The sequence below is a fragment of the Ambystoma mexicanum genome, chromosome 1p, assembly GCF_040938575.1.
Source record: "Ambystoma mexicanum isolate Mex_15411 chromosome 1p, UKY_AmexF1_1, whole genome shotgun sequence".
NCBI classification, from domain to species: Eukaryota; Metazoa; Chordata; class Amphibia; order Caudata; family Ambystomatidae; genus Ambystoma; species Ambystoma mexicanum.
Window position 1 is genome coordinate 1112732531 of NC_090921.1, and position 25282 is coordinate 1112757812.

Genomic DNA, 25282 nt, shown 5'->3' on the forward strand with positions numbered 1-25282 from the left:
ACCCCTGATGTACAGTGGGTTGTTAGGGGCCGGCCTAAATACCTTGCAGGGGTTGACCACTCTTGTAAGATTTGGTGTTAGGAAGGAAGGCTGAATGCGCCTCTGGACCGATTGCAGAAGAGGATAAACTGTTTAGTGAATTTCTTCTCTCCCAGAATGTCCTCTACAAAATCCTTGTCGATTTGTGCCTCCTGGGTGTCGATCTTGAAATGTTGGGTGGCTCTGAGGAGCAGCTTGTTGTACTGGAGCGGATTGTCAATAGGTGAGTCAGCCAATGGGTGATCCTGATTGTCTGCGAACTGGATGATGTAGGTGCCCTCGTCATGATCATTGTAATATTGGTCCCGACTATACTGGTCCGCCTGGTCTCCCTGGAAACTAGGATCATTAGAACCTGAGGGGTCTCCAATGTAGAGATCCTGAGAGGGGTGTGTAGTAGCATGAGTCTGGGTAGAGGTGCTGGGCTGCGAGGTATCCAAGCGTGGCACCTTGGCAGGTGGTTCATCCCTGGCTACCCCTCCTTCTTGTGTTAGGCCCTGGGGGTTTCTAGAATTCTTCAGGGTGGCGGTCCATGAAGTCCACAAAGAAGGATAACCTCCTCATTACCCCATCAAAACTTTCTGGGGACAACTCAGTTGACTTCGGAAATGCTGTGGGTGTAGGCTCCTTGGGATGCAGAGCCCCTGAAAGGGTGCCCTTGGAGGGAGTATAGTCACTATCTAGGGAGGTAGAGGGCTGGGACGGTAGGGCTGTCAAAGATTTTGATGCATTTGATTTTAAAACTGTGACGAGGACATGCTTTTTAATAAGTTCCCTCATTTTGGACATGTTAGAAGGGGGCGTCGAAGCTTCTTTCGATGCATGCCCTTCGCCGCATGAAAGAACGGCCTTTTTAGGTGCGGTGTCTGAAATGGACCTGTTCGGCGCCTGTTTGAGGCCTGTTGTGCGGTGAACACGAAGGCCCAGAGGACGGGGGTGACTTGGAGGACCTCTCCGTAGACACTGTGTTTTTATGAATGGTCGACTAGGTGGTCAACGTTCGGCCATGGGGTGTGCTTAGTGTGGCGTGATGTATGTGTGCCCTCGCCACCGGGTGATTTCACCATCACAGGACCACTGGCCTGCTTGCTGTAGTCGGGGTCTCGCACATGGGGTTCTTTAAAACCCTGATCACCCCTCTGTGTCACTTAGGACGCTGATGCTGCTGTCACTGGATTCCCCCGCCACGTCAATGGAGGCCTCGGCCTGCATCGCATGGGTGGCCCAATGTTTGGTTCAACGGTCCTTCAAGGTTCTAGGGTGGAAAAGCCTGCAGGACTTGCAGTTCTTTTTGGGGTGATCCCTTGGCAGACAGTCATTGCACACTTTGTGCGTGTCTTTCCAGGGGTATTTCCTGTTACAGGATGAACAGAACTTAAAATGGTGTGTTTTTTCATGTTAAATGGAAAAGGCAGCGCAGTGATCAAAGCGAAGATAAGAAGTCAGAAGAGGCATTCTCTAAGAAGCGAAGAAGTGTAAGACCTCCTACCACTCTTCCTACTGTAACGGGGTGAGGCCCGGTGAGGCTTGTGTACGCCGCAGTCATTGTTCGTAGAGGCGGTTGAACATCGTCGACGATGGAGCTGTCTGTCGAAAGCCACCGAAGCAGTTGTTATTGCGGCGGGCGGTGGTAGAAATAATAGTAAGAAAGTCTAATATTAATCTTTTTGTAATTAAAGGCGTTAGCCAGAAGAACTCCGCAAACTATCGACCGACTATGACGGGCGGAAAAAAACTCAACTGGGGGAACTCGACACATGAAGGACCATGGGTACAGTAGATGTCACATTAGGAATAGTATTAATAACACGCCCAGTCGACATCCCTTCTCAAGTTTCAAAAAACAAATCGTGTAATACTGTGGGACTACCACTTGATGGCGGCCTACGCATAGCATGTGATCAAAGCAGATCCACAAGCCTCAGAAATATACATGTGACAAATCTGAGGATGCCGTCCCTTCTTCCCTAGAGGGAGACCTTTCCCATGGGGCCAGGGCGGGGTGGTGTACTGGGGGAGGATCACATGGGGGAGGAAACCGTGCATGGAATTAGAGACGTCCATTCCCACAGAATGCGCTATTCCTCTGCTTTATTACCAGCTAGTGCCCATGTTATCCGTTGTGAGGTCAACCAGCCTAGTAGGTTAATCCCAACTAAGACCCCTGATAACACACCACCATCCCAGACACACTCCTCCCCAATTCACTTCACTATCATTCCCCTTTAAAAGTACTGGGACGAGGAAGAACAGGAAGTACCTAGATAGAGCGTCATTAACAAGTACTGAGACGATGAAGATCCTATGCTACTCACTGGAGAGTTCTGAGATTGATACTGAGATGAGGAGGGGGAACGGGGCAATGAAGATTATTCTCGAGAACTACAATTAGCGGTCTAGTGGTTGCCGGTTCCCCACTGGCTCAAACTCAGTAGAAAAGGAGGAAAGACTGAGGAAGCAGTAGCTTTCCCTGGAGGAGCAGGGCGCAGGAATCCTGTGCTCTGACAGAAGGGGCAGTGAACCACTGTACTACCCATAGAGAGGGGGAACCCTTGAACCCCAGCAGCCTGTGCTGCAGGCTTTCTCACTGGGAATCAAGAAGACCAGTCTGCCCCCCAGAGAAGGGGGAACCCTTGAGCACCAGCCAGCAGGGTGCAAGGGACTAGGGCGAACAATCCTCCAAGGAGGAACTGTCGGACTCCTGCACTGAGCGGGCAGAGACAAGCTAAAGGGGAAAAAAGCTACAAAGCAAGGTGAAGGAGAAGCCGAACACGGTCCAAACTGGAAGGGCCATTCGGGTTGTTGCCAATACGTACCTCAGGGCACCACAGGCTCCGGTGAACCACTTGCAAGGCAGGATGCACATCCAGGCAGAGAGAGACACCTGCAGAACCACTGCAGACCCGCCATTCACCAGGGAGCTGCCGGAGCCTCGAAGAGAAACGCAGAAGCTGAAGAAACGCTGGCACGTGGAAGAAAACAGGTATGTGGGTTTACTAGGTGACGTTGGAGGACCGGGGAGCTAAATAGTGAATATAAACATTGGAAAAAGAGGGTGTGGGTCCCTGAAGGGACATTGCGAGTCTGGGACCTGTACTCGCATAACAAAATCAGAGAGCAACCAAGATAAAAGGATTATGTGTTTGGCAGGAGAGTGAACCAAACACCTATGATACCACAAGAATAAGTGAAACGGTGAAGTCATGTTTGGCAGGAGAGTGAACCAAACGTATATCATCACAATTGTGAATTTGGGACCCGCACCCATATGAAATACATGCGCCTAATTGTCCTGCCTAATTAAAGGCAGGACAAGAGAGTCCGAGACCCACATGAAAGAAAGACAATTCACAAGAGGAAACTAGATTGGGAGGAAAGTGAACCAAGCTGTATTGCGAGGCTGGGACTTGCACCCATGTGAGAGACTGAAAGGTTCAAGGACCTCAGTACTGGGCAAGGGGAATCTTACATTCTATAGCAAACTGTATCGAGTTGACAAGACAAAGGATTGTGAAGCTAAACAACATATCCTTGTGGATTGTCCATTGACATGTGCCTAAGAAGAAAAAGGGGCTCAGAACCCCAAAAAGGAGGGAAACTAAGAAGAACACTTGGGGAAAGGAGTGCAACCATAGCCTGGGAAACTTGCGGTTTTGAACATTATTTATTTCTTCACTTTATATTACCAGAGAGACTGGGAACTTTTCTGTTGAGTGAAAGCACAGAGAACACTTGTTACTTTAATAAGAGATTATCCTTGCACAGTTACTTTAGATTATTAGTGTCAGGGAGACAAGCTGGTTTTTGGACAAGACGGTGACAGACTCTTTATTTTCAGACTTCCTGACAATTCCACTAGTTTCCTTTGAGGCAGGAAAACCCCTCTTAGTTTTAGAGAGGCATTTTCCCAACCTTTTATTATTTAATAAAAGTTTATATCCAGAAACATGTCACCATTGTGTCTGAGTCTTACTTCTGCACCCTTACACTGCATACACATACACACTGTGAAAATTGTTATCTGCCACTCCAATAACAGGAAGACAATACTGGATAAAGTATTGTGGTCAGATAAGAGATGCAGGGTGACAAAGTTACAGTAAACAGAGCAGAAGGCTTGAAAGCTCGATTATCTGGCCTTTTTGCTTGGTTTTATGGCTCTCTGCCACCAGGAATAAACGTCTGGGTATTGGTCACTGGTTGATTCCCTTTCCCTAACTAGTGTCAAGCCCTCATGTTTTGATTGCTTGGAGAAAATGAATTAGTAAATTGCTACACCTTGCACATTGCCTTCAACTCGCTGCCAAATGACTCCCCAATAAAGTTTAAATAATAATCCCATTATTGACAGTGAAATGGACAGACACATCAGCAAAAAGGTCATCAACAGAGAATGGACTTATTAGGAAAACATTACAAAAGTGCAGTTGGATATGAAAAATGCCTTTTCCATGAGGTATTATTGTACTATCTGCACTGAAATGTATCACCGTTCAAATGCAGCAAACAATGTTTTGAGGTGAACATTTTTGACAGGTAATGTTTTCCATTCATCATTTTCACTGTACGCTGAAAGATCAAATAAATCTCAGGAAAATACTTAGGATGAAGTACTGGTCCACTTCAAACTCACTTGGTGAACTGTTATTATGTCGTCTTATCTCCAAGTCGAGATCATCTTCGGAAAATTGATCTTTTTCTTTGGGTCTTAATGAAAAGACAGATGTGGCAATCAGGGGACCTGCATTAAAAAGAAAGCATGGGTGAACATATGTCTACAGATCACTATATAATACACGACACCTGCTGGTTTTAATCAAAGAATAAAACCATGTTATTCCATCAAACCATCAGGCGTTCAGACCAATAAACTACAACTGTTAATGTGATGAAAAGTGGAGAATATGAAAAATGTACAATCCCGAAGAAATAAATGTAGACACAACCATTGCTATATACCTACAGTGATAATACTAGTCTAGAGATTTTTTTACATAAAATGGAGCATTTGGACATGTAATACCAAGTGGTCCTCTCCCAAGTTATCTGAAATCATATATCGGAAAGGCAGGCACTGCCTAAGAAGTACTGCCCATTTTTACAGAGATGTATCAAATTCCAATTATTAGAAAGAAGTTCAAAGTAAGGATGCAGGTAACAGATATCAGGAGGCTATCCAGCACCAGTCCTAATCAAGAGGGTCTTGGGCCCAACGGTGAGGTAGCTAAATTATGTTCCCACCCATTGTGCCAGTGTGTGCATGTGCAGAGCCTTGCCTCCAATCTTACTTCATAGCAAGAGACAGAAACAAAGAGTGTCAGAAAGGTCTTACTGCAGCCTTGCCCTGGCACATGCAAGAACCGCAACATTCTCCTGCAGCGTGCCCCTGTGCGTTAACCCGATGCCACATGTCTGCCAGTAGAGGAAAGGTGGCAGCAGAGTGGGCCATCTACAAGGAAGGTGGATGCAATACCAGAGAGAGAGCTGTAGCAGAAGCTGGTAGCCCTGGACACTGAGCCGTGCCCAGCAAGACCTGCAACGAGTGCCGAAGAGTCAGGTACAAAGCCTACACCACTAACCCACCAGGTACCTAGGAAAACATGAAGGTCCTGAAACAAACCCTCCCCCTTACAATTAAACTTAAATATGACAGGACCCGGCACCTGGACTTGAGCGTCAGTCCCACTACACAGCCATTTTTTTTCCATACAGCCGGCTGGCATGGAGAAAGTGGGCAGGGCTAAGCCCTCCTTTTTTTAAAGTTCTTTTTTATTAACAAATGTAAATAACATACAAAATAAGAAGAGGGGGAAATTGTATTAAAGTATAAGCAACTAGGTTGCAAAATCTTAGTTGGACAATAAAACAGTGTGTAGGACACTGTTATTGCCAAACAAAGAAATATTATAGAGCATGTCATGCCTTAGGTTTATGAACCCAAAGCTTGCAGTAACACGAGGAATATCACTCCAATGTTGTCTATCCAAGGGTTTGAACAGGTAGGTCTGTTAAGTAGGTAGCATTGATAGTAGAAGAGGGGCAGACTAGTGTATGAGAAGATCGACCCATGTTCGTAAGTAGCCACTACAACAAGGAGATGAATGTTAAAAGGTAACGCAGTTAAATTACCCAAAATCATGTTTGCTGGTTTGCATTCATAGATAGAACAGGAAAGCTTCAATCAAATGGCTGGGTACCTCTCCACAGTGTAAGGCTAAGTTAAAAGGGGCCTATAAAGTCAAACCAGACATTAAAAAAGGGCAGACATAGTTGAAGCTACTAATAGAAGGGTTAAGATTGGGCAACCCTTCCTGGGTGCAGTGGACAGGTCTGGCCCCACAGGTTGGGGTATAGATTGTAAGGCTCATAGCAGCATAGAGCTTTGCGAGGTTGGTAAACCAAGGCATTTGCCAGCATGAAAATCACCAAAGTACACAGCTAGAGGCCTGAGAAGGTCGAATGAATTCTAGCCTCTGACGAAGTTCCACAGATAAAGTCTGCATTCAAGGAACAAAACATGTTGGGCACACAAAGTAGAGTTAGGCCTCTACAAGATCAATTGTAAGGTTGCATTAGTTGCACTTTGAGATTTGTGGTGTTTACAGGAAGTAGTTTACAGAGCACGGAACACTTTATCTTTGCAATTTGCACTTTAGGGTATTTTTTTACTGTCATTCTTTTTAAATTGTGTAATTATGTGTTAGTCGTTGTGTATATGTTTTTATGGATTTGTGCAATAGTAATCTTAGGTGATACTTGCTGGTGATTTTCTTATTTGTAATTGATGAATAAAAGTTTTGAAAGTTGAATGTATTCTCCTTATCAAGTTCTATTTAGAATGCATGCAGCAGTAGTCCTGAAGGGTTTGTTATATTGTAAAGCATTGATATGGCCCCTGACAATACATATTTCTAAAAATGTTCTACAGTGTTGTAGCATATCACAACATCGTGTCAGGTTTGAATAAGTTGATGGGAGTATTTCCACTACGCCCTGGTAGCACACCGCTTGGCCAAACCAAATGACAGTCTAGCAATCCTTCTAGCATGGCAAGGAATGTTTTTCGTGTAGCCCAGCAAAGCAATCCAAGGCAAGACCTCAACACTTTCGCCCAGTATTTCATTGACCGCATCAAACACTTGCACCAAGAAAGCATGAATGTGCGTCCCCCCCCAGGCAAGGCAAAGGAAAATGGCTGCATCAGCGCTACATCTCTAGCAGGAGAATGAGTCAGCCAGGTAAAAAAAGAAGTGTGGAAGTGTATTAACACTGGTGCAGGAATTTAAAGTAGAGGAGCTTAAAACAACTATTAAAAGAGAGACATTTTGTCTGTGCACTGTAAGGAATCGGAAGCAGGACGCAGACACAGTGGTTGTATTATAATGGCTAATAGCCTTTTTATTAAACAGGAAAAGGCAAAATCTACCTTTCCCTAAATCTAAGAGGGGATTCTCTGCCTCGAAACAAACTAAGGAAACTGCCCGAGTATCTGTCAAAACAATATTCCACCGTCCTGTGTCCAAAATGATTATTTTCAATCCTTACACTTGTCTACTGTCTGTTCCCCCTCTCCAAGAGTAGCAAAAAGGGGAATGTAAAGTTCACAGTTTCAAAACAAAAAGGTTATTCAACTAGTAGTAGAGACAAGGGGTTCTTCCCTTCTGTTGCAATGTTCAGAACCTAAGAGGTAGTTCACCTTCTCTTGGTTTTTCCAAACCCCAGTCAACTCCAGGGAACTGCCTCTCTTCCTCTGGTTATCATAAGCATACATATTTAAAAAGAAAAGAGGTTGTCTTCTCACTCTTGATGTTTCAGAACTCACAGTTAATACCAGGGTATGGCCTCCCTTCACCTGGATATCAGATGTACCAATGTTCACACAAGACCAAGAGGTTGTATTTTCACTCTTGTGTTTCAAAGCTCACAGTCAATGCCAGGGTACTGCTTCCCTTCCCCTAGGTACCAGATGCACAAATATTCACAAAATCAAGAAGTAGGTCCTCTTCTCCTGGCTTTTCACATTCTCCGCAGGACCAGGGGGTATGACTCTCTTCCCCTGGTTATCATGCATGTAACAGTTGACACAAAATTGGGTGCGAGTACTAGACTCGCAATCTTCTTGCCTGGTAGACTCTCCTGCCAGGACTTTCGTAACATTCACACTCTCATTTAATTTCACTATCTTGCCTTTCTGGCTTTTGGTACTTTGCTTTTCGCAACAGTGTGCTTTCTCATGCAAGTACTGCCATGAAGAAGATAACGCCTCTTCAGGGTGAGGGATTGGGTTTCTTACCCAGCTTCTCATTCTGTACAAGTCCCCATGCCGCACCCCGGTGTCCCAACTCCCTTCTATGGACTCACCTGCTTCTTATGGATGCTTTCGGGTCTCTTGTGGTCTTCGTTTGGCTATGTGGCTGCGATTTGTACTTTGGTAGCGTTTCTCCAGCTTCCTAGTCCGCTCGGTCTGCACAAAGGCTCAGGCCTTCCTTCCGCTTCGACTGTCGCACAGCGGAACCCTCTGGGAAGTGCTGCTCTTCAGTACGCCGTCTCCCTGAGCCGTTCAGCTCTGCAATTCTGCCTGCAGCTCTCCGGTCCCTCGACCCGCTTTGAGAGGAAGAAGACTCCATAACTTCTTATGCTCAGTAATTTTGAATGTCTCAGCACCAATAGGATTGGTCCAACAACTAGAGTGCGTAGCTTGGTTCCTCCAGGTATTCGTCATCGCTCTGGCCCTCTTCCCCGTCCCAGTACTTTGAGTCAGAGTCAAAGGGGTGTACGTCGGAACTTCCCTATTGGTCATACAACAGTGGTCCTTTTCAACAGAACAATAAGATATAGAGGATTGGGGAGTTGGGTCTTGGGTGTCAACCTCGGATGGGTGAGGGGGATGCGTGTTTCCTCTGGAATATCGTCTCCAAGTCCATAGGGGAACACCCTCCCAATGTGATCCTCCCTCATATTGCCACCCCCATGTTGTCTTCTGGACTGTGGCCGAACGACCCTGGCCACATGAGCAGGGGATAACATCCTTAGTTTTGTCTCAGCACACATGAATCTCCAGGCTTCATCAGGAATCAGCGGTTGTAAAGATCGGTCCCATGTTCTGAGCCACCTTTCAGTTTCCCAACATTTTACCAATGAAACCAGCATACCGCTTTAATATTATTCAACCGTTGCCACCAGTCCATATCACCTTGCACAGCAATTCAGATATCTGAGCTTGACTTAGGAATGTGGTGAAGAAACCCCTAAATGAATTTCGAACCCTGAAGTACATACTGGCGTCCAGTTAAGTGTCGTCCTAGGCTGGTTTGTGCATTAAAATCTTGTAGAAACGACAGCTCTATTCTTTGAATGTGTATCATTTATGCACCATTTGAAGGCAGAGGTCAGTGCAAATGCCAGGGTACTTGAAAGAAACCAAAGCACTTCTTTGGATTAGTATCTACATGGAAGAAATTGCAGGACATGGAGAAGCTTGTGAATTTTTTTTCTCTGGACCTAACAGCACACAGTGATAGAAGGAATTATTTCTTTCTTTTCAGCTTCTGCTGTATTTTGAGTCTAAATGTTATTTGACCAAACAGAAGCATTATAGCATTAGAAGATCATATCATTAATAAGGTGGAAAACGGAGTTACAATTGGGAAGTATCTTTTGTAACAAGTTATGCTTTTTTCAGTAAAATGAAACTTGTATTGCACATACATATTTTTCAGAGTTCATGTACTTTGTGCATTTATCATGAAGATGATTCTTCATGCTATGTTCATACACATGATTGTGTAGGAGAAGGTTTTCCACAACTGTAATACCTTGTTTGAAACCAGACATCTTTGCTGTGTGACTATTTGTTTCTAATGGGTCCTATTCATTTTCAAGTTTTGTCTTGATTTGGTTGCCTGTTGCATACTTCTTAAACTCTTACGAGAGCAAATCATTTCTCAAATTATAAAAACATTGTGTAAAATACTACCACCTCAAAACCTTATCTGGGGTATGGATGAGTATGCAAGGTCTAGTTACATCCATTCAACCTTAACTTGGGGTCAATGGAGTAAATTGCGCTATAAATGGTCAGTGGCAGCAGAGTCCTTGCTCAAAGGTGAGTGATTGTCATTACACCAAATACAGGGGTCACAGCCTATTTCAAACCTTTACGATTACAATTAAAACATTTGAAACCAAACACTCAAGGAAGAAGAAGCGCTGTTAAAAAACAAACACAAATGAAATGGTTACATTTTCAATTAAAATAGAAATTCAGCAAAACCTGCCCCGTAGTGATAATCAAGGCATGTATTTAGCTTCACAATCATGGTTTCTCCAATTTCGAAGTACTGTGATTATTATACCCCAGTCGATAGTTTACCGACATCTGATGGATGCCAAGCTAACTCTGTCGAGCCAAAATTGGACCATGAGATTATATATAGAATTCAGCATTAAGACCTTACCTCTCTGCACTATTGTATCATAACACTGGCATACAATTATACCATTAAGTAGTACTAGTTCTGGGAAATTAGTACTTTCATTAAACATCAAAAGACAATTCTGCTATTTGTAAGGAAGGCATGGTATCAAACAGTAAGACAGACCCAAGTGATCACAGTTCAAGGGTGTTTATTGAACTTCAATCGGGTTTAAAAAATGCCTATCTAATCCTAAATCTAAAGATGGGAGCAAGCTACGACCATCAAATAATAATGCAGTCCTAGTCGAGTCAGTCAAAATAAAAGGGCCTATACTAATAAACCTATTGCCAATTGATACGATATGATACGATATGGCATTTGTAACGCGCCTATACACAAGGGTTTCAAGGCGCGACGAGGCAGGGTGGGGGAACAAGGGGAAGACAGACAACGATCCTACTTGGCCAGGTGTCATTTAGATCGCGCAAGTGCAGGGGCAGGGGGGAGGGAAAAGTGCAAGGGGAAGGGGAGAGGGGGGAGTGCAGTACAGGGTAAGTAGAACAAAAAATAAATAATAGGGCCAGCTTGTGGCAAGTGCAAGGTAAGTGCAGACAAGTGCTGGGGAGGGGGCTGTAGGGATACAGAGACAGTCCCGCAGTGCAGGGGTTGCCAGGGAGGCAGTGCAAGTGGAGAGTGGCTGGGCCAAGGACTGAGGTCGGAGAGAGTGGCCCAGTTGCAGATTCAGTGTAGTTTCAGTGAAGAATTTAGCAGGGGAGAGGGAGAGAGAAAGCAGAAGCAAAGAGGAAGGTTTTGAGGTGCTTCCGGAACCGGAGATGGTTCTCCTCAAGTTTCAGGGAGGCAGGAAGGCTGTTCCAGAGGGAGGCCCCTGCCGGGGAGAGAGATCTACCCCCAGCTCGTTGCTTCGAGAAGTGGCTGACCCTGAGGGAGTTGGAGACAGATGAGCGAAGGGCTTGGGAAGGAAGATATTTAGGAAGAGAGAGTTGAAAGTATTTAGGCCCCAGGACCCAGAAGGCCTTGTGGACAATGCAGAGGGTTTTGAACTTAATCCTCACAGCCACTGGGAGCCAGTGTAGAGATTTCAGTCCTGGAGAGATACGGTCCCTGGGCTTGAGGCCAAGGACAAGTCTCGCAGGCCTGTTCTGGATGAGTTGCAGAGGGCGGAGAGTGGAGGCAGGCAGATTATGATAGAGGCTGTTACAGTAGTCCAGCTTCGAGAGAACCAGGGCTCGGGAGACATTGAGCTTCTGGGGGAAGGAGAAGAAGGGAAGAATACCTCTGAGGAGGTGCAGCTGGTAGTGTGACTTCTTAGAGATGTCAGATATATGAGGAGAGAAGGAGAGTGTTGTATTCTTACTTCTAAATACAAATAGTGGGGAAACAATGCTATACAAAAGAAAAGTGTTCAAGAAATTATATGTTGGCTTCCCTTCCCCACGTTTTCAGCATGGGACAAGTGGCACACTCAAGCTTAGCACAATCTCTGGCTTCTCTAGCATGAGGATGCAGTTCAGATCTCAGTATCGGGGCCTTCTCTCTTAATCATTCAAAGTCTCTTACTTCAGAGGGCCTGATGGGACAAACATTCAAAAAATCCTTTCTCCTCAGGATTTTCATGTAATAATAATAATAATAATTTAGCATTTATATAGTGCTACGAACCCTCAGGCATCTGAGCGCTGGTAATTATTACCCACGGTGTGTGGTGCTCATTTACCGACCTCGGGAGAATGAAAGGCTGAGTTTGTCCCTGCCGGGATTCGAACCTGCGTCAGCAGGCTCTGCACAGATGTCAAAGCGAGCGCCCTACTCGATGTGCTATCGGACCGGCTACAACTTCTTGGGTGATTTGCGATTCACCCAGGATGCTCCTCTGCCGGGCTCAGACCTACTTTAACATAAACCTTCAATTGGTCTCCCTCTGTCAGGCTCGGACCAGATTCATGTACTTTTCCAAACTTTCTCTACTTCAGTAAAATCGAAGACTTTCAACTGTGCGCAGGGTTTTGCTTGACCCATCGCAGGACCACCTCGATTCACATTTATTCATTCTCTTTCAATTGATCTCCCTTCCCTGGGGTCAGACCAACTTTATCTACTTTTGTCACTTCTCAGCTAGGTACCTTACAGAGACCTTCGATTGAGCAACCACGCGGTGCCAGACCACTACATCATAGGTATTGTTGCTTGTTTAAAAGTTCAATCACTCATCAGCAGTTCAATTTCACATGTGCCTCTTATCACACGCTTTTTAACAATGTGCGTTTCAGCGCTCGCCACACAATGTTGCTGCTTGCAACCTTGGCTTCAACAGAGACTGGTCTTGTATTGGTCTCCCCAACTCACCTGCTGTGTTGAACTGATGCTGCTTTGTTCTTGGAGCCAAGGTCGGAACCATGGCGGCTAGTGATTCTCCCCGCCTTGATTATTAATGTGGGAGGGCCCCGGGTATCACACACAATGTAGGATTCTTCAGCCTGGTTTCCTGGTCTTATGCTTTCTATTCTCAAGGTTTTTGGAAAGTAACGGTTCCTTGTCCAAAATGTCTAGGGAATTTCCCTCCTTGCAACCTCCTTCGGTTCTGCCATCTTTCCTCTCGTGCTCAGCTGTCATCTTAAAACTGCTGTTTCCTAGAGTGCTTTGCCTTGCTCAGAGCGTGCTCTCGTTCTTCGTCTTTTATCCATGTGGGGGAAGTGTAATGGAAGTAATTGTCTAATCCTGCCTGACTAGTGTATTGGGACATCTCAGGTACACGGCTCGGGTGTTAGTCCATTTTCTCTCATAGTGAGCTGTCTGTGAGAAAGTATTTGTGTCGGGAAAGGGGGTGGGGGTTCAGTTCCTATGTATCCTTCCGGGTAGTATGGGGTAAAAGTGTTCTAGGGAAGGGGATACCGCATCTCGCCATGCGGTGACCCACTCCCCGAAGACCCCTCACCCATGTGATCCTCCTGCACTGGTCCACCCCCAGGTACTGGATCCAAAAGCTATGTCCATGTCCTGGTCACCTGGATGAGAGATCCCCTGGGACTGGAGTGTGAGACACCTTCAGGTTTCTCACATATATTTGTGCCACTACACCCTCTGCTTTATCAGTTAATTTTGAGAGAAACCTGCTTTTATGTCACAATGCAGAAAGCTGCACATGATAAAGATTTCTATATAATTTTAACTCTTTGCACACATCGGCTGGATGTCATATAATATTTACTCTCTTGTGAAGACGAAAACTCATTTTGACTCCCTTGAAATCACATTTAATCTCAATGTTTAAAAACCGGGAGTAAAATACTTCTACCTCAAAATCTTATCTGAAGCACGCAGCACATAAATATATTCACTGTGGATGAGCCTCCCAATCGTTAAACGTGACAGTAACTGGCCTGCTGGAAAAAGCCTAACTTATACATGCAGGCCTTGCAAATTCTTTAAAATTCCACTAGGCCTGCAGGTCAACTAACTTAGTTTATCTACTCGACCTAAGAAAAATGCACTCGACCCAGAAAATCATGAGATAAACACTTTTTTATTTGGAAAAACACTGCAACGGGTGATAAACTTTAAAAGACAGATCCGCCTCCAGATGGAAACCCAGGGTTTCGAAGTGCTTCATGACCGGTATGACAGAGCCGTCAATGGAGAGGGAAGAAAAGGCCATGTCAAGGTTTTTGAGACGCTAGGGGGAGCCCACAATGAGCAGCTCTGTTTTGCTGTCATTGAGGCAGAGGATTGTGGGTAGCCATCCAGCTTTGGATAGTACTATACACCCTATTTATGGGGACAGTATCACAGGCATTATTACATGTAATGTTTATGTTTATTTATTTATAACGCTCACCATTGGGCCCGGAGGCATCAGGGCACAATTTGTGCAAAGGTTACATACAGAACAAATAGGCAAACATAAAGATTATGCAATTTGTGCAAGGTTACATAAAAAAGAGAACATATATACAAGCATACATAATATATATATATATTAGGCCGGAGTACGGACGGCAGGTGTGCAGAGCGTGTCTTGGTGCTGGTTGAAGAGCCAAGATTTGGTTTTGGACTTCAATGTGTTGAATGAGTATTCAGATAGGGATGAGGATTTGGGTCTCAGCAACGTTGATGTAGATGTTCCAGAGGAAGTCCAGAAGGTCGAATAAGGGCTTGGTGCAAGTATTGTAAAGGGTCGGTGAGAGTCAGGAGCCTTAGGAAACACCAAGGGAGACCGAGATGGGATCGTCTGCTGAGTCTCTGATGGAGACTCTTGGAAGTATGTTCGCTTAGGAAGGATTTAATACAAGTTGTGGCCTTAGGAGAGAAATGGAAATGCAAGCTGTGGTGCTGGCATAGAGTGTCATGGCCACTAGGTCGAATGCTGCAGAAGGGTCCAGAAGGAGGAGGATGACCCTATTACTCGAGTCTTGGATGTTGTCTATTTTGATTTTTAGGTTGAGCAAGACTGTTTCAGTGCTACGTTTCAGGCGGAAGCCAGATTATCTTAGAGGTGGTGCTGTTCTAGGAACAATTGGGCCATAATTTGAGCAGGAAGGGAACCATGGTGATGGGGCAGTAGTTAGTAGGAAGTGTCGGGTTGAGTGAATGGTTCTTGAGGAGCGGCTGGCCCCGGCTGATTTGATACAGTTAGGGTCCTCATTTGACGAGAAGGAAGCGTTGACAAATTCTGTATTAATGGGGGTCAGGGTGGAGGCGCAGTCTCAGATTCAGTCTGATCCTTGTTATCTCCACCAACCCCTCCTCACCTGAAGTCTTTAAGGCTGAGGTACCGTCTGAATCAGAGTCCCAGCATTCATCCGTTGGTATCTCCTTTCTTCTCTGTCTCCAAAAGTCACTGGGCTTCTTGTGCGTCCTTACCCCTGGTTTGGTGCGATGGGTATGGGCTCCACTAGAGGCCACTTTGCCTGAGATGCAATTTGCCTGGCAGTGGGGACCCCAGGGAGCCCACCCCAGACCAGGGAAAAAGCTTTGCCGAAAAAACCCTGGCAGGTTGTGATATCTTGCTGGAACTACTGATCCCAGAATGCACTGAGAAACTGAAGGAGTAGACAATGTTCACAATAGCTCCAAATAAATACTCCAGAGAGCAGCAGCTGGATGCAGGGAGTCCGGAGGGGCTAGGTTGCAGAAGAGTAGCAAGTACCTCGCAAGAACTGCGAGTAAGGAAAGAGGGAGTTTCCAAGAAGGTAAGCCAGTAGAGAGCATACAGAGGAACAGCCGTCCGAGAACGGCAGAAAAAAGGGAAAATACACGCGAGCGCTGGGAAACACTTTCCAAAGTACTGGAAGTTGCAACGCGAGTGCGTTAGCAACTTCCGGGAATATAAGGTCAAAAGACTAGAACGCGCACAGCGAGTCCGGGGAAGGAGTCCTTCTTCTACCTCCTTTTCAGTCTCCATCTTAGGTATAGTCTCCACGGCAGGCGAGCTGTGACAAGCAGAGCTCAACTATGTGTGCAGGGCAAGTATCTCCCTTGCAATTGAAAGGTTTCAGTAATTGGATATTTTCCAGGACATTTGATTGGGATACTTGAGAGAAAGTGAAGGGTGGGAGAAAGGGAAGTTTGAAAGATGCTGGGTTAGCCTTGGAAGGCTAATTAAGTGGGTGTGCTCCAGACTTGCACATAGTGGACTGTTCAGGCTGACAGACCCCACCCTGTACCCCCACAGGGGAGAGGGAGTGTCCACAGAGTGTGAGCTGCTTTGTAAGCCTGGACTCTAATGTAAATAAAGCAAACAGACAGGCCACCCTCACAATCACAATTATATTAATTGGTGACACACAATGTGGATGGTGTGGTGAGGTCCCTTTAAAGCGGCCTGACGCGCGCGACGTCAGGCCACAGGTGTAATAAATGGGGCGTCACGACGCGCACAGTTCAGTGCACGTGCGGAGCCCTGAGCTCAAGCCTGGTGTCCTGTATGCTCCCTGCGCGTCCGTTCAGTGCGCATTGAGCCTTAAAATAGATGGCTACCGCAGAAGCAGCGTGCGTTGCCATCAACTAAAATTATTATTGGAGGGGGTGCGGCTGAAGCAATGGCTGCATAAACGGGAGGTTCCTCACTCAGCAAAATCCTGTCACCGGAAAATCCTACATTCTGTCCATTATTCGTGGGACAGTGGGCGGTGGAGCTTGGCGTCAGGTGCGGAGCGGGTCGGGGCAGATCCATGTGTGCGGTGGTGACCGTGCTCTGGAGATTTACTCCAGCGACTTGGCTGCAGCATCTGTATTGTGTTCTGAGCTGGGCGCCTGGCGAGTGCTGCCACCCAGCCCTGCAGGCTCTATGCCTGCGGGCGATGCGGAGGGACTTGGCTGCAATGGAGGTGGGTACGGGGTTGGATCCCTCTCTTAATCATCAGCCTGCATGCACGTTTGGTGGCCGGCAGCAGGGAGTTGATAGAATCCTGAAGTGCTCCGTTGGCTGGGCCTGCTGCGGCCTGTTTGGGCCCGATTGTCATATCCTGAAGTCTGCGGGAGCGGGAGGTGCTGCGTGAGACACATTGGCCTGCAACCCGCCGTATTGCTGGAGGTGGCCTGGGGTAAGTATGTGGGCACATTACCTTAAACTTTTTGCTTGGGGCCCGGGCTTGCAGTGGTAATTATTGGGGGCTCCTTACTCCTGCCCGCTTTTGTAGCTTCAGTGTTGCTGGCAAGACACCTGGAGCAGAGGGATTGGTTTTGTGGGCCCGCTAGCCCATTGCAGTTCTGGCCACCATGTTTGTGGAGGAAACGGAAAAAGGCTGTGCCTTGACATTGTGGATTTGGAGCACAGCACCTACCAATATAGTAGTTAGTTGTCAGTCCTGAATGTGTGTGGTGGATTGGGACCGACTGTCTGGACTGGTTGGATGAGGTGAGGTGTGGCCTCTGGCCCATTGGGGCGCTTGTGACATCCCTGCTGCCGGAACACCTGGTGGTGTTATATACCTATCCGAGTACATTACACACTTGATAATGACGAAGGGGGCTGCCAAAAAACACAGACAAATGGAGAGAGGTGACTGCCATACCTGCTACAGGGATTACCCATGAGGGTGCAGTGGCGGCACCTCCGGGGATGGAATCCCTGATGGCGGTGATACAGTCTGGATTCACTTCGGTTAATACTAAGCTGGACGATATTGTTGCTTACATTAGCTCCTTGAAGGCTAGAATGGACAAGGAGAATGGGCACATCACAGAGACTGAGACGGGGATAAGGCACTTTGAAGACAGTCCTCTCTCATGATCAGCTGCTGAAGGGGGTCAAGAAGGAACTCCCTGCCGTCAGTGCGAAGTGCGAAGACCTGGAGTCACGCACTCGCCAAAATAATATTTGCATTGTGGGAGTTCCGGAGGCGATGGGAAGGGGGCCATGGAGCAATTTGTGGAGGGTCTTCTGAAGACATTGTTTGTGCACACTTCCTAGTGGAACGCGCACATCGGGCTCTGGTGCCTGCTCCCAAGCCTGGAGCACTGCCATGATTTTGAGGAGGGGATTTCAATACCATCCTTATTGATGTCCTGAATTGGTCATGAACATCCCCTTGGGCGGGGTCCGCCACTGCACAGTCACTTCTTTATATTATTCCCAAGTTGCTACTTTATGATGTTTGGCGCTGTCAACGTCTTGATGCTAGAGAGCATACCTACTATTCAACTGTGCATGACACAAAGTCCAGAATAGACTTGGTTTCTGTCAGCTGAGGGCTTCCCACAGTGCGACGATGTGAAATGTTGCCGCTTACGCTGTCTGACCATTCCCCAGTATGGATGTCCATGATCCTGTACCTACAACTGCAACCTCACCCTCTGTGGCGGATGCCATTGTCCATGCTGCTGGACGCTGGGTTGACGGCTAACCTTCAGGACAAAATTGAGGACTTCTTTAACATTAATACAGATTCAGTTTCCCGGTATTCCATGATGTGGGAGGCATTTAAGGTTTGGATACAGAGTGAATTGCTGTCGGTCACAGCGGGGAGTGGACACTTAAGTCGGTTAGGTGTGAGGTGGAACAGCACCTCAGGTAGCTTGAAAACGAATATGGTATGTCCCATGACAGAGCACTATTGGGTGTGATTAAAGGGAATATGTTGAAGTTTCAGGACCTTGCAAAGTTAGTACGTTGCAAAACCTACAAGGGCTAGAGCGTATGGGGAGGCAGAGAGAACAGGAAGAATGGTGGCCCTGGTGGTCAGAAAGGAAAGGGAGGCACAGGTTATTACTGGTATTTGTGGGCCAGTTGGGGAGGTGGTTGTCACCAACAATGGTGTAAATAAGGTATTTAAAGAGTACTATGCTGAGTTGTATGCCAACGCTGATGCATGTACTGCTACAGCCTTGGAGGAATATTTGTCTGACATAGAGCCTCCGCAGCTTCCCCTGGAGGGTAGGATAGTCCTAGATACTCCAAAAATGTTTGAAGAGGTGTGTGAGGCGATAGCAGCATTGGGGTTGGGTAAGGCACCTGGGTCGGACAGGCTAGGGGTCGAGTTATAGAAGGAGTTTGAACTGATGTTGGTGCCTCAATTGCTGCTGCTATGGGAGGAAGCAATGGAAACTGGAGAGTTACCGGCCTCCCTAGACGCTGAGAAAGCTTTTGATTCAGTGCCATGGAGGTATCTGTTTGCAGTCCTGCAGTAATATCGGTTTGGGCAGTATTTTATAAATTGTGTATGTTTGCTATACACTGGGCCCGTGGCCAGAGTTCGCACTAACAACAATATTTTGCAGGTGCTACAGTTGGAGAGGGGTATGCAGCAAGGATGTCCACTGTCCCGTCTGCTTTTTTACTCTCACCATTGAGCCCCTGGCTGCACGAATCAAAATGTTACATGCGCATAGGGGTATCAGCATATTGGGCTCCCCCACCCCCCGCAGGTCATTTCCCTATATGCTCATGATACTCTTCTGTATTTCGGACACCCTGTGATTAACCTGGGCACCATTATGGTCACAGTCCACGAGTTCACCAAGTATTTGGGGTACAAGATCAATAGGTCTAAATCAGAGCTTTTCCCGGTTATGGATGCTATGACCAGCCCGTCAGTCTCTAGGTCACAAAAATCCCTGTATACCGATAATCAAGCAGAATATCTGCAAGCACTCAGTGTTAAACTGAAGATATGGTCCAGGGTTCCTCTGTCACTATATGGTAGACTTCCGTGGTTCAAAATTATTGTTCTTTCCAAAGTCCTCTATTATTTCTGTAATGTTCCAATATGGTCATGGAGGGAGCACTCTATAAGGTTGCGGTCACTTGCGCTGACATTCATCTGGGGAGGTGGGCCGGCTAGGATTAGCTGGTAGGAGCTGGTTGAGTCCTATGTACAGGGGGGATTGGCTGCGCCAGATTTTCGAGCTCTATTATTTGGTGGCACACTTTGCTGGGTATTAGTACTCCTTTGGGAGCAGGCTGCTTCATGCTACTCTGGAATAATATGGGGCGTCTCCCACACACTTACGATCTGTGATTTCTAGTGCTCGATATGTAGATTCATGTCATTCGATCCCGTACGCACTACAGTGAATGCATGGGAAAGAATATATTGCAGGTTGGCGCTTACCACTTCCTACAATAGGCGGGTCCCGCAATTGGACTACCCAGGTCTGCCCCCAACATACAATGTGGAAATACATAGGGCGGTGGAGGAAGAATTGACGATTGGGGACCTGTTTCGTGATGGAAGATTTGTGTCAGTGGAGGTCTTTAGGGCCAGGCTGGGCAATGGCTTTTTGAAATTACTGCACTATGACTGGATTCGGGCTGCCTCCCAGTGGCTGGAGCCCACCTTCCCGCTTGAGCCTGAGATGCATGCATGTATTGTGGCAATTACTGGTGGGGGTGAGAAAAGATGTATGGTTTCTAAACTTTGTAGCCTGGTGCAGGCAGGACAGGGGTGTAAAAACAGAGTCTGCCAGAAGTGGGAGCAAGATCCTGGTACTAAATTCACGGATTTGCAGTGGAATCGGTATTGTCTGCTGACCAAAAGATGTTTCTATGAATGCAGGATCCCGACTGATATAGTTCAAAATACTCAACCAACTACATTATTCCCCTGCTAAAATTTCTCCCCAGGTGTGAGAAGGGGGCGCATGAAGTGTGGTTTCTCTCCTGGTAACTCCTACCATCAGTGGTCGAAGTGCAAGAAAAGAAGTAGTGGAACTATGTTCCCTGCTAGCCTGCCCCGCTCCTCACAAGCCCTATTGCCCTGCCCCCTCCCACACACAATACAAACCCCAAAACACATTTGCCTGATGTTTAAGGGAATGTTCAGTGCAGTGCAGTGCACTGAAAGAGCAAGTTTCAACTTCTTCCTACACTGTTATTTTAAAACTAAACCATTCAGAACGGTTTATTTTTAAAATAAAAGTATAGGAGCTTTAAAACTTAATTTAAAAAAGTAGAGGAGCACCGCTCCCGCTCACTTCGACCACTGCCTACCATATGTTCTGGCAATGTCCACCTATCAGTTCATATTGGCGGAAGGTGGCTGATATTTTGAATGACATCATTGAAGTTCCTCCCACTAGGTCTCCAAAATACCTTCTGGGAGATATAGATAAAGTAGCAGTGGTTACTAGACGATCCTTTAACCTTGCTTAAATCGGATCCAAAAAATGTATCCTCCGACACTGGAAGTCAGCCCTGGCCCCAACATGTGAGGAATGGTTGAAGGACTTGGTGTACACAAATGAGAGGGAGGAAGCATTCATCGCTATTGTGACCCTGGTCTGCTGGCCTAAAAACATTTGGGCTCCATTCCGCGCATATCTTGTCTGTGAAGAGAGGCAATCTGATGAGTGGAGGGAAGTGCTCAGGACAAACATTGCAGTAAACTCCTCTCATTTGCAGTGTAATGCGCATATGATCTGCAATACTGGTCAATGTACTGATCCCACTCCGGTCATGTTGCTACTTGTATGTATTAACGTTTGAAAAGGACATGCTGTCGGTCGCTGGTTTGCAGAAAATAAAGTTTAACAAAAATACATTATTATTGGAACTTTCGGACTTGGCAGGCCCACTGCAGAATGAGTCTTCCTGTTCATGCAGGAGTCGCCTTTGTTTACATAGTGACATATTTTCTCTATTTTCGGTGCATAGGTGCCCTACAGCCCTGCGCTGACCTGGCCTTATCGGAAAAGCAGAATGTTTTGCTCGCTGTTGCCACCAGGAGGCCAGCCAGGTGTAGCCTATATATTTGAGCTTTACATCTAAGAATAGCATTGGTTCTCGCCAGTAAGGTCGAGTATCAAGGAAAGAGCGCTTGTCCTTTATAGAAATTACTTGATTTTGAGGCCTGACATGCATTGCATTTTCGCTTCTTGAGTCAATGCCAAGAATATTAGTAATAGGGAGCCATCAGTGTGTACAGGGGTTTCCCGTCCAGTATTGAGGCTATTCTGGCCAAAGCTGCATTTGGCAGGGACGCCGTTAAGGATAATGGATTGGAGTAATGCCAGGATGGCTGTAGCCCTTTCAATTTGAACATGGGGACATCTGGGTTGGCAGAGTACCAATAAGAGAGATCCTGTGCAGGGGCGCCAAAGTAGTAGCGTTCAAAGTCGGGCAGAGCGAGCCCCCGTCCCCCGAACAAGAGGAGCAACCAGTTTGTCCCCGCTTCACCTGGCCTACAAGTTCCAAGAGCGTGCTCTTTAAACCCTTCAAATATGACTTGGAAGGAACAAGGGGTACAGTAAGAAACAGGTAGAGGAATTTAGTTAGCAGAGTCATCAAAATGAGCCAAACCCTTCCTAATAGTGAAAGAGGGAGGCTCCTCCTCTTGTAAAGGGTATCTCTCACTCCCTGCAGTGCTGCCCCACAGTTCTCTGTAGGCGGTACCTCAGGGTTCCTGGCAACTTCTATTCCCAAGTATGTGGTCTTGTCGGCATGCACTTGAAATCCCAGTGTGTAGTGAAACTCAGTTGTCCCATCCAAGAGGGTAAATAAAATCGATTTAGATGTATTTATCTTGGGTGCAGAGAAGTCTCCGAATTCATGTACATCCTACATTACCGGCTCGAGATTCGTTTGGGGGCTCTTGATGAATAGTGTCCCGTCATCCGCATAAATGGAAATAAGCAATTTGTGAGAAAATAGCCGTATATCTAGGTGCATGTGTCGCTTCCTAATTAGGGCAGCAATGGGTTCAAAAGCCAGGGCAAATAATAAAGGCGAGAAAGGACAGGCCTGTCTAGTACCCCCATCTAATGAGAACTTTTCTTCAAACACCCCATTGATACAAAGCCTTCTAGTCGGCAGATTGTAAATGCCTTTTTGGCATCAAGGAAGGCCATGACAGCCAGCGGGTCTGGATTCAGGGTGTGAATTAGGCCAAACATACAAACGAATGCCGAAGTAAGTGGACCTCCCAGGAATAAACCCTGATTGATCCGCGATTACGCCTCTTGACATGAATGGGGTCAGTCTATTAGCAAGTATTTTGGCTAGGAACTTATTATCTGTATAAAGGAGGATGATTGGTCTATAAGCTCCACACTCTGTAGGGTTTTTGTTGGCCTTTAGTAGAAGAGTGATCACTGCTTCCCTCATAGTCTCAGGTAGGGTTCTGCATTGAACCACATGGTTGATTACATTCAGGAGGCCGGGGGTCAGGCTGACCGCAACTCCTTATAGAATTCTGTGTGTAGGCCATCTGGGACGGTGATTTCCCACTCAAGAGGCTTTTGATTGCTGCATGTATCTCTTGAATGTGATCAGGCCATTCGAGATCTCCCTTTCCGCCAGGGAGAGAAGCAGTAGATTCCCACCTGGTCAAGGTATTATTACATTAGTTGTGGGGATTTGTTAAGTCCTGAAGTGTATAATGTGGTGTAAAACTGAACAAAACTATTTCAAATGCGTCAGTGTGAGAAATGTTAACCCTAGAGTCCCGGATTTAATTAATAAATGCTTTCGGCCAGTCTGTGAAACCTAACCACACAAGAGCCCTGCTGGTCTTCCCATAGTGCCTAGCATTGATCTGAGCCCTGTGACGAATCGAGGCATTCAGTCACTTCTCCCAAGGGGGGGAGCTCCTTCCTATGAGGCTAGGGAGCTGAGCCCGCTACCCAACATTCCCCGTAGGGGTGGCGGTAAGCAGAACCTCACAGGGAGAGACTCCCATCTTGGGGATAAGGACTCCCTTTCCAGTGACGAACTGCCCTTGTCATTATCCTCAAACATCCGGTACAATCCTATCAGTTGACCAACAACTAGACTCCTCTTACATATGTTATTGTAATGTTACGACAGAAGAAAAGTAGAAGTCTGGTACTGTGAAGAGTAAGAACATAGGAGTGATGAAGAATATCGGTCTGTCAATCGCTGAAACAAAGAAACCTAAAGGAGTTATGAAGAGTACGGTTCCAACACAAAGGAAGCACTATCTTGAGAAGCTGGTGAAGCCCCAGTGTGGTGTAATAAAAGTGGGAGGGCCAAGAGAACCAGTAAGAGAGACCCAGGAGTGTCAAACTTTGTGTGTCGGAAAACAGCAGGAGAGACGAAGTGGAGAACAGACTGGCGAGAGGTTGTCCAGAGGCTAGTGGTCCCAGGAGGGACATTCGAACAGAACTAGAATGGTGCCCCAACCCTGATGTGCCTGAATTGAAGCACGCAGAGGACTGAACGGGAGAGGTCTTTCAACCCGAAGAGAATCCAGGGAGGGAACAGAGCACGAAAGGTGGTTGCCAGTAAGGGGAGAGAGTGAAGACCCCTTTCTTTGCCGATGCCAGACACAGACACCGAAGCGTGTCAAACAAGAGAACAGAAGAAAACTGCAAAGCCGTCCTGACTGAAAATGGAACAGAAACAAGGAAGAACGCCAAACCAGTGATGTAGACCCATTACAATAAAGGTAAAGGCAAGGGCGGGAGACCCAGGGAAACGGGTGTGAAAGATAAATGGGACAGTCATACTTACATGACCTGTGGCGGAAAAAAACAAATATAAAGATTGGAGTAATTGTAATTGTCCCAGTAAATGGCAAGATTCTAAGAAAAGTGAAAATCACTCAGGAACCCATCATACTTGTCCCAGTGAATGGCAAGATAAGAAGAAGAATATGAACCAGTCAGGGACTCATACCCGTCCCAGTGAATGGCAAGATCACAAGAAGAGCAAGATTCAAACAAAGTCTCAGCCTACTTGTTTCAGTAAGAAGATAAATAACAGGAAAGAGGGTTGGTCCGAGAACAGATTTGTTTGTCCTAAAGAAGAAAGAAGTGTTGTGAAGCACAACATATATTCAGAGACTCAGTCAAGAATTAGAGGAAATCTAAAGAGGAATCTGAAGAGTCACAAGGAACCAAAATACAAAAGCTGGGAAAAGCCCCTTGAAAGAACTGAAGGACTTATTACAAGAGGCAGCAAGAGACTATCTGAAGATCCCGTATTGAGGAGAACTTTGCTGAAAAGAAATCCAGGAGAAGGGAGTCATTCTCCTGGTGTTTTGTTGTCTAGTAACATTTGTAGGGTCAGCTGAGGTTATTTTCGGATGGAGGACAGACTTTTTATTGCAGACTTCACCAATGACGATGAGCGCCCTAGTTTAGTTTGGTTAGATAGGGAAACCCTTAGAATAGGGAAGGTTAGGCATTTTCTTTATTATTTTCCAAAAAACCTTTTGAAAATGGCAGCTATTGGTCTGTCTCCTCCTTCTCACCTACCACACTCCCCAAGTACTTGTATTCTCTTTGAGCCGTGTCCGTAAATAGCTGCAATGTAAAATGTATGGCTGCTAATATTCAAGAGTCTTCAGTGATGCTATGCTCCCTCTCCAGGTCTTTAAGCCTGTTTTCATAGCTGCTCAGCTCAGACC

The 25282-nt window shown here is 46.3% G+C and overlaps 1 protein-coding gene across 2 annotated transcripts in view; it reads right to left on the bottom strand.

Moving 5' to 3' along the window:
* LOC138448990 (zinc finger protein 436-like) overlaps window positions 1-25282 on the bottom strand; it is a 555369-nt gene that overhangs the window by 411873 nt on the left and 118214 nt on the right. For both annotated transcript variants that reach the window (XM_069604735.1, XM_069604736.1), the window contains exon 3: window positions 4673-4780. In XM_069604735.1, coding sequence (XP_069460836.1) covers window positions 4673-4780 — 108 coding nt within the window. The remainder of the gene's footprint in view (window positions 1-4672; window positions 4781-25282) is intronic.